Source organism: Nothoprocta perdicaria, unplaced genomic scaffold (genome assembly GCF_003342845.1).
Source record: "Nothoprocta perdicaria isolate Ctin4 unplaced genomic scaffold, notPer1 scaffold_709, whole genome shotgun sequence".
NCBI classification, from domain to species: domain Eukaryota; kingdom Metazoa; phylum Chordata; class Aves; order Tinamiformes; family Tinamidae; genus Nothoprocta; species Nothoprocta perdicaria.
The window spans coordinates 8568-18482 of NW_020455987.1; the positions used below are offsets into that span (position 1 = coordinate 8568).

Sequence of the window (9915 nt, forward strand, 5' to 3'; positions counted from 1 at the left end):
TCTGTGCAGTCTGTAAACGCCCAGCGTGCCCCCTCACTTGGCTCTCGCGTGGGATCGCCTTCCTTGCCCCGATGTCTCTCYGTCCACAAGGGCTCTTCCTTTCAGCACAAAGTCAAGGGATGATGCTGGCCTCGAATATGCTAGAAACATGATSGTTATGCTGGACACCCGTGCATGTGGCATGGCCAAGTAGGCCTATTGTCACTGCATGAAATCAAGTATCTGCAGTGAATTATGCAAGGTTTTTGCAATGCCAGGATCTGCAGAGGTCTGAGCGAGTGAAGCTGCAGCTGGTAATAGGCAGTGAGATGTCAGATGGCCCAGAAGATTCGCCACCTGGCCGAAGCTCTAGATGGACTTGGGTCTCCTCATTGCCCTGCCAGAGAAAGCAGACACTGGCACAAGTCATGGAGCACCACGGCCCCTTCTTAAGTCCAAAGGGATGAGTGTGCGTGTACAGCTGACCACTTGCTCCCATCCCCGCTGACTACAGTGGGAGCTTGGACAGGAGCTCCCATGCAGAGCTTTTCTGTGTTCCCCAGACACTGGGCGAAGGGAATCCTCTTGTGAGGCTGTGCAGTGTGCTGGCATTAGATGTGSTGCTGTAGTCCTCCCAATGAGGCCCTGACACCTGAGGAAATGAAGTCGCACTGTTCTTGGGGTGCATGTGTTCCATGTGCTTATGAGATGGGAGCAGGGTGTTGCAGAGCAGGACATGTCCACCTCTCTTAGATAACCCTTAGATAACTCTTTTGCCCTGGGTAGAGGAAGATTGGTCTGAGAACACGTAAGGAAATTCAACACCCACAAATCCATGGGCCCTGACGGGATGCACCCCAGAGTGTTGCGGGAACTGGCAGATGTCATAGCTAAGCTGCTTGCCATCATCTTCAGAAGGTCTTGGAGAATGAGGGAGGTGCCAGAGGACTGGAAGAAAGCCAACATCACTCCGGTCTTCAAAAAGGCAAGAAGGAGGACCCAGGCAACTACAGGCCAGTGAGCCTCACATCCATCCCCGGAAAAGTGATGGAACAGCTCATCCTGGCTGCTGTCACCACACACGTGGAGGAGAAGAAGGTGCTCAGGAGTAGCCAVCATGGATTCACCAAGGGGAAATCATGCTTGACTAACCTGATCGCCTCCTATGATGGAGTGACTAGCTGGATAGATGAGGGCAGAGCAGTGGATGTCATCTAYCTGGRCTTGAGCAAGGCTTTTGACACTGTCCCTCACAGCATCCTCCTGGGCAAGCTCCAAAGGTGTGGGATAGATGAGTGGACAGGGAGGTGGATTAGGAATTGGCTCGATGGCAGGGTGCAGAGTGGTTGTCAATGGTGCGGAGTCCAGCTGGAGGCCTGTAGTTAGCGGTGTCCCCCAGGGATCAGTCCTCCGTCCGGTCCTGTTCAACTTATTCATTAACGACCTGGATGAAGGGCTGGAGTGCTCCCTCAGCAAGTTTGCTGATGATACCAAACTGAGAGGAGTAGCTGATAGCCCTGAGGGCTGTGCTGCCATCCAGAGGGACCTGGACAGACTGCAGGACTGGGCGGCGAGAAACCTCATGAGGTTCAACAGGGGCAAGTGCAGGGTCCTGCACTTGGGGAGGAATAAMCCTGGACACCAGGACAGATTAGGGATGGACCTGCTGGAGAGCAGCCCCACAGAGAGGGACCTGGGTGTCATGGTGGATGACAAGATGACCATGAGGCAGCAGTGTGCCCTGGTGGCCAAGAAGGCCAATGCGATCCTGGGGTGAATTAAGAAGAGCATCTCCAGCAGGTCGAGGGAGGTGATCATCCCCCTAAACACAGCCCTGGTGAGGCCACATCTGGAGACTCTGTCCAGTTTTGGGCACCCCAGTACAAGAGGAATGTGGAGCTGCTGGAGAGAGTCCAGCGCAGGGCTACGAGGATGATCAGGGGCCTGGAACATCTGCCCTATGAACAAAGACTGAGAGAGCTGGGTCTGTTCATCCTGGAGAAGASAAGGCTGAGGGGGGACCTGATCAGYGTGTATAAATACCTCAAGGGAGGGAGGGAGGAGGAGGGGGCTGGCCTCTTTTCAGTGGTGGCCAGCAATAGGAAACTACCACAGTCTGAGGCACCAAAAGGTCCGCAGGAACTTAAGAAAACATTTCTTGGCAGTGAGGGTGACAGAGCCCTGGCACAGGCTGCCCAGAGAGGTTGGGGAGTCTCCTTCTCTGGAGATCTTTAAAACCCGCTTGGATGCAGCCCTGTGCCATGTGCTCTAGGTGACCCTGCGTGAGCAGGGGGTTGGACTAGATGACCTCTGAGGTCCCTTCCAAACTTAAGCATTCTATGATTCTATGATTCYCTGTCCCAGAGATGCCRGCTCCTGTCCTGGGGGYGCCAGACCCTGTCCTGGAGCTTGTCCCTTTCCTCACAGTACCAGCCCCTGTCCCAAAGATGCCAGCTCCTGTATTGGCAGTGCCAGCTGCCCATCCCAGCTGTCCCAAACCCCTGTCCCATGAGGCACAGCACCTCCATTGTTAGTACTTGTCCCAGGCTTCGTGGTGTCACCCATTCTATCTTCGGTGTCAAACTCTTCCCAGCAGTGACAACACAGCTGTTCCAGCCCCTGCCCCTATTGTGCCTGGGACTGTTGTGGCAGGGAATGTGTGCGCACTGTTGCCTGCACCTGTTCTGGACAGGGGGATGTTTGTCTTAGGGTAGGGGAAAGATCTGGAGATGCCAAGACTTGTACTAGGGCTGTCCCTGCAGCTGCTGAAAGACAGGACACTGGCCTCCTAGTGCATGAGCTGCAGCCACCACTACCTTGATGTCCCTACCCTCTGAGTCATCATGGGCCTTTCAAATGCCGCAGGCTGTGGTCAAATGTGTCCCTAGATCCAGAGCAGGGTTTGACCTGTAAGGTGTCATGAACTGCTCTTGCAGCTCCCTCCCTTTGCCTGCAAGGGCCCCACTGTGGCCATCTGCTACCAGCCCTGTCATAACGGAGCCCCAGGAAGATACTGCTTGATCATTCACTATGATCACAAGCACTGAGGACCCCTAAGTGAGAGATGAATCCAACTCTCATTCACAAACGATTCACACCCCGAGCTCATTGCCTTCAGCCCATGAAGATCCCAGGAGAGTAACAGACCCTTTCAGGATGAAAGTCCTTAAGGAAATTATTGGCTCGAGCTTTGGAAGAAGAGCTCAAGCCACAAGCACTGCACAGAGAAAATCCCCTCTTATTAGTGAGAAGAGCACTCTGGTACTGATTGACATAGTGATGGAAGGCCTCAGGGTTAGACAAGGCCAAACAACTGTGGAGAAATCTCAAATGCAACTCTTGGTCTCTAAAGAGAGCACTACCTTATTATGWGYGTTTTCCTCTGGAACTCATGGAAGAGCCTTTTCAGCAGGCCCTTCTGAGGTGCAATTTCTTAGGCACGTTCTTGACACCAGCTTTGGAAGAAAAGCTCCAGTGTGTGGAAATTACCTTATTACACAGATATAGTGAGGGGGCCAATCTTCATACAGCATTAGATACAGTTAAAGGGATGAGATAAGAAAGAGCAGTGTCGGGAAAAGTGGAATGAATGCAAGTACTTGTGGAGCAACATGATAATATTTTTTACTACTAATAAAAGTCGTAATAAAAATATCATGAAGGAAAAAGCTCAGTCAGTCTCATTAATGTATGCAGAAGGAGTCATTTGTGGAGAGAAATAGAAATGTTACCATGACTGAAAAATGTCCAAGAAAACAGTTTCCTCAGGGCAATCTTGAGCTCCTTATTCCTCATGCTGTAGATGAGGGGGTTCAGTGTTGGAGGCACCACTGAATACAAAACAGTCACCACTAGATCTAGAACTGGGGAGGAGATAGACGGGGGCTTCAGGTAGGCAAATATGTCGGTGCTGACAAAGAGGGAGACCACGGCCAGATGCGGGAGGCACATGGAAAAGGCTTTGTGGCGGCCCTGCTCTGAGGGCATCCTCAGCACAGCTCTGAAGATCTGCACGTAGGACACCACAATGAAAATGAAASAACCAAAGGCCATACAGGCAGCAATTACAGTAACCCTGACTTCTCTAAGGTAGGAGTGTGAGCAGGAGAGCTTGAGGATCTGGGGGATCTCACAGAAGAACTGATCCACCTCATTGCCTAGGCAGAAAGGAATGGAAAATGTGTTCCCAGTCTGCAGGACAGCATAGAGGAAGCCACTGGCCCAGGCAGCTGCTGCCATGTGGACACAAGCTCTGTTGTCCAGGAGGCTCCCATAGTGCAGGGGTCTGCAGATGGCCACAAAGCGGTCATAGGCCATGACTGTGAGGAGAGAAATCTCCCCTACTAAGAAGAAGACAAAGAGGAAGACCTGGGCAGCACATGACGAGAAGGAAATTGCCCTGKTGTYCCAGAGGGAGTTGGCCATGGATTTGGGGACAGTGGTGGAGATGGATCCAAGGTCGAGGAGGGAGAGGTTGAGGAGGAAGAAGTACATAGGGGTGTGGAGGTGGTCATCACAGGCTATGGCTGTGATGATGAGGCCGTTGCCTATGAGGGCAGCCAGGTAGATGCCCAGGAAGAAGGAGAAGTGCAAGAGCAGCAGCTCGTGCCTCTCTGCGAATGCCATGAGCAGGAACTCATTGAAGGAGCTGCTGTTGGACGTTTTACTCTCTGCAGGCATTTGGGGCTGTGCAAAGAGGAAAAGACAGTGACAAATCAGGAAAGACATTTCCTATCAAAGCTCTTTCCCTTTCTCCCACCTTCTTCTGCCTATGTGGACACACATGGAGACGCACACACACATTCCTTCTTGGCAAGATCTTAGTTCAGCTCCATGTTTGCAATTCCAGGTCATACTCTCTGACTGAACCATGAACAGCTGGGACCTCTGCCCATGGGCTCCAGAGAAGTCAGTCCTGCTGTAATATTTAATGGCAATTCAGAGTTTTCACAATCATGAGGCATTTTGACCACAAAAGAAACTACTTCTCTTTGGGGAGAAAGTTTGGGGGTTTTTTTTGTCTGCTCTCCAGGCACTCTTTTCACTGCTCTCCATGTGAAGATTATTCAGTCCTTAGGACACCTTTCCTGGTGTTCTATCACATTGGACAGCACAATGATTTCACAGTGATCCCATTCCCAGATGCTGTGGGTGGGCATCTCTCCAGGTAGGACACACCCTGGAGCACACTTAGCCTGTGCTGACTTTGGTACCAATTGCAACACACCGCTCTCCAAACTCACCTCTCTTTCTCAGCTCTGATCTCCCAAGARTGATGCAGAGAGTACAACACGGCCCGTGGCTCCCGATGATCAGAACAAGGACCCAGTATCRTGGTTCTGGTAGGGACAGAKAAYTCAGGACTCAGCTTCTACACAAAGMCACACAGTGTTTAGCCCAGCTGTTCACATACAGCCACCCCCAGCAGCATCTTCATTTTCAGGCCCTTTGCCTTGGTGTAGGAAATGGACAGCTGGCAGGAGAGCTGCTGCTCTCCTGTTTTGGGGCTCTGGCTGCCAGAAAGGGACCTTGTGTCCTCCATCCCRTGGCCTGGAGGCAGMGGCTCTGCTGGATGCCAGAGGAAGGGTGAAGGRYSCTTGTGGAGGRGAAAGTGTCTGCTCTGCAGGGGCAGGCAAAAAACTTCCTGCACCGCAATCTTGCATAAGGTTTGGGCAGCAGGTTCCTCTTGCCTAAGATAACATCTCTGCTGCTTGGAGATGTCCTTAAGCAGGGCTCYTTCACTGTCCCCACCACAGATCCTTGACCCCTTGYTGTGCATTCAGCTCAGGCATAGAGAAAACAGCAAAAGGCAGGGGCAGGAAGCACCTGGGGACATCTCCCTGTTTGCAGGTGCTATCGAGCACATCAGAGAGTCTCTGGTAAGAGTGGCAAGGGGGTGTTCGTACTGTCTACAGGCTGAGAGTTGCTGAAGGCACTTGATGAGGTTCCTGGCAAACCTCTCCAACCTTCATGGTGTTGACAAAGATGATGTGCCCCTTTTATTAAACCTCTCTGCTGCATTTCTATCCCCACCATGCAAACACAAGACTACAGGACTGGAAATCTCCACTCCCAAATGGCCCTCCTGCTGAGCTAGAGCTGTGGGCAGCCCTGACCCACGCAGSAGCCTCTCAGCAACAACAGGAACCTGCCCKGMCAGGSSTCGACCCTCTCACCCAGAGCTTCTCCCCACASTGTCCTGGGAGCTCCYKCACAGGCTGAGTGCTGACCCGCACAGGCGGCACAGTCACTGCCCCGGGCACACAGCACCATTGGGTGCAGGGACACRGCTCTGGATTAGAGCTCATACTGTGCACAWACGAGCTTCACATCCCTGCAGCTKCCATGGGTGAAGCTAGGAGGATGCCCTGTCCCTGTGACAGTCTGTTAGGAATCCCTGCTCTGAAGCATCTCCTCCTCTGCACTGCTCGAGTCAGGATAATGAGGCTTAAAAAAGGAATAAATCTCCCCAAGCCATGGCTGGGTTGAGCACACCTTCCAGCAAAGKCAGTARCCAGGYCCTGCAGCCAGAGACTCACCTTACCGAGGGTGGCAAGATTCCTCCCACCACAAGCTCTCTGTGCTCCCRCTCCACACTGCCCTTCACCTCTCGYTGCCTTCKCTCCTCTGCTGTGYRCAGCAGCAGGCAGTGCCCGCAGCCCTGCTGCTCTTGGCACAGCAGCTGCTCCTGCACACAGTGTCTCTGGGCAGGGCTCACAGGTTGCCACGAGCTTCCTCTATCCCAGTAGCCTGGCCCCACTCAGGAGCAGAGGCCCAGCTGAACTCACCAATTGCCCTGTCCCTTGTGTTCCCTCCACCTGGGATATGGGCATTAAGGAAACTAAAAGAATCACACCTGTGGTCCTGTCCTAATGAGTAGAGAAAGATGGATTCCAAAATTGCAGTCTATTTCCTCAGAGGATGACTATCTCTGCAAGTTAGAAATGTCCCCTCTTCCAGCTCACATGGCAAATTCTCAGAAAAACACAGTCATCAGAATCCAAGCAGGACTGTGGGTTTGCAGAAGAAAGAATTTTACCTCTGCCCTTAACGAAATGCAACAAACAAATTAGAATTGTAAAATTAATGCATATCCATGATGTATAGTATTAATATGTTTCTGCATTCTAGTTTTAGTCTAGCATATAGATCATAGTCTTTCCTCCAGAACGAAGAAGAAAAAAAAATGCTTATCGTGATTTCATCATGCCTTTTAGGGAAAGGGTTAGATTATGGTCAAGACATGTAGGGTCAGGGCTAGAGATAGAGACTAGGTTTAGGGCAGAGGATGAGTTTAGCATTAAACGTAACATTTAGGGTTAGGTTCAGATGAGAGTTTGGTATAGGGTGAATGTTACGCTTAGGGTTGGTAATGGTTAGCGTAACATATTTGCGGTTACAGTAGGTTGGGATTAGGTGTATTGTTAGGGTTTGGAAGTTTAGACATTACGCCTTAGGGTTTTGAAGGGTTTTTGAATAGGGTAAAGGATTAGAGTTTGATTAGGGTCAGAGTTTAGGGCTAGTTACAGAGTTAAGGATTGGTGTTAAGAAATAGGGATAGGTTTATGGTATGGATAAGGTTAAGGTTATACTCACCATTAAAGGCTAGGGCTTGGATTAGGGTTAGTTCAAGGTGTTAGGGTTAAAAGGTAGAGATAGGGCTAGTGGTATGGTTAAGGACAGGGTTAGAGTTATCCATGCCATTGAGGGTTAGCCATTTAGGGCTAGGGCTGGTTAGGGTTTGGAACAGAGTTAGGGATTAGAGTTGGAGAAAGTGTTGCAGAAGGGGTTAGACACAATATTTATGGCTACATTTAGGGTTAGGGATGGCTTTTGGTTAGAGTCCGTGTTTAGTGTTCACGTTGGGCATTCAGGGTTAGCATTAGGAATGAGGGTTAGGGCTAGATATTTCAGGTTGGGATTAGTGTTATCGATTAAGGTTAGGGCTTGGCTCTAGGGATACTGTTGGGGTTAGGCATGCCACTTAGGGCTACAGTAAGGTTAGGGTCAGTGTTTTGGTTAAGGGTTAGGTTTTAGTGTTTCCTGTTTGTGATAGGATTAGACATTTAGGGTTTGGGTTTGAATTATATTTAGAGTTTGGTGTTTGTGTTAGGGTTAGCTATAGACACACCATTTAAGCTGGGTTTGGGTTGAGTTAGGGTTCGAGTCAGGACTAGCTATAGGGTTAGGGTTTGGGGTAAAGTTTAGGATTTGTTATGGTTAATGTTGGTTATGAAGAGCATTAGGGTTTMAMATGYATCCCTAATTCTAAATGTTTGAGTCAGACATGCCATTTAGGATTATGGGTGCTGTTAGTGTTAAGGTGAGGTTAGGGTTAAGTATAGGATTTGGGCTGGGATTAGCAGGTAGCTGTTGCATTAGGGTTAAGGAATAAGGTTTCCCATTAGGACATGGTTTGGGTTGGTGTTAAGACATGACATTTAGGGTTAGACATAAWATTGGARAAGGGTAGGATTAGACATGYRTTTAGGGTTAGRGTTAATTWAGGCTGASGGTTATACATTTAGGGTTAGGKTSTAGGTTAGGGTTTATGCATCAGRTTAGTGTTAGCAACTAGAGTTACAGTAAGGWTCAGAGTTAGGCTTAGTCTTARGCTTAHRGTTAGGTTAGGCTAAAGGTTAAGGTTGGGTTAGGCTTAGGGTTAGATGCCAGGGATTACAGTTAGGGTTTAGGGTTATGTTTAGAATTAGGTAGGGGTTATTGTTCTGCCAATTTTTGCAGAAAGCTCCACGCAGGAACCTTGCAAACCATCTCTGGTCACATATACGTCAGTCTTGTACTCTGGGTCACACATAAACTATGAATGAATGAATCTCTTCACTCGTCACTCTTTTTGGAGACCTGTCTTCCAAAGCACCGACCTTTGGCCTACATTCTCTGGACTCTCTTTCTACAGCCACTTCTATCAACTTCCCTCTTCTCCCATTGCATAAGCACTGATTGGGCTACATGCACTCCTGCCTCATTCCTCATCATTCCTCACTAAATAAAGCCTTCTGGAAAACTATGTTGCCCAATACATGTGAATTTTATAACACTGCTAACAGATATTTAAGGTGAAGGATTTCTTCATTTACACATGTGTTTCAACTCTCAGAAATTGCACAGCCATGGAAAGCTGCCTTGACTTACTCTTGCAATTCTGTGAAATAGTGATTCAGAAAGGGCTATGTGCACCTCACAATTAAAAGCAAAGGAGCATTTCTAGTCTTGAAAATGAGCACACAATATCGGCCACCATAGGGTGCCACAGAATAGATTTGTTCTTCCATTTCCACCTCACATAGCAAATGCTAAGGAAATAAATAGTCATCAAAATCCAAGAAGCTCTGTGACTTTGAAGAAGCAAGAGTTTTATCTCTACCCTTTATGAAATACAAAACACAGCTTAGATGATTTTAATTACATACTTTGGATGTGTACCCAATACCCAATATTTTCCTCTCTCCAATATTTTACAGATTTATTCTAGCTTTTCTTTTACATACACACTCCTAACTCAAGATGTTACTGAGATTTCCAAAAGGTTTATTCTGATCATAGCCTGTTTCCTCAAGCCATTATGGGCTTAGACCATAGAAAGCCAAAATTCACTAAATTGGCAGCCAGCGAGCTGTGGAGGAAAGATGGAGGTGAGATTCCAGGGACAGGACAAACAGAGATGTTCTTTGGAAATACATCATGAGTTCCCTTCTCTACCAAACCTACTTCTTAATATTTTATTTCCTAACTCAATCTCTCAATTTATATATCCAGTTACACATTTATAAGTTGTCTAAAGAATCTAGCAAAGAAATTTCCATTTTATTTATAAGGAAACATGACAAAAACTTTTATTTATTTGAAATAGTTAAATATTCTTGAATTTGAATGGAAAATAGGAGTTATTAGAATATCATTACTAATTAAGGCACT

The 9915-nt window shown here is 48.4% G+C and overlaps 1 protein-coding gene across 1 annotated transcript in view; it reads right to left on the reverse strand.

The window, feature by feature from the left end:
• LOC112957245 (olfactory receptor 14A16-like) overlaps nt 1–4473 on the reverse strand; it is a gene marked incomplete at its 3' end in the record, with an annotated part of 13023 nt that extends 8550 nt beyond the window's left edge. The window contains exon 1 of the mRNA XM_026050844.1: nt 3711–4473. Within this exon, the coding sequence (XP_025906629.1) occupies nt 3711–4473 (763 nt within the window). The remainder of the gene's footprint in view (nt 1–3710) is intronic.
• Between the last annotated feature and the right edge of the window lie 5442 nt (nt 4474–9915).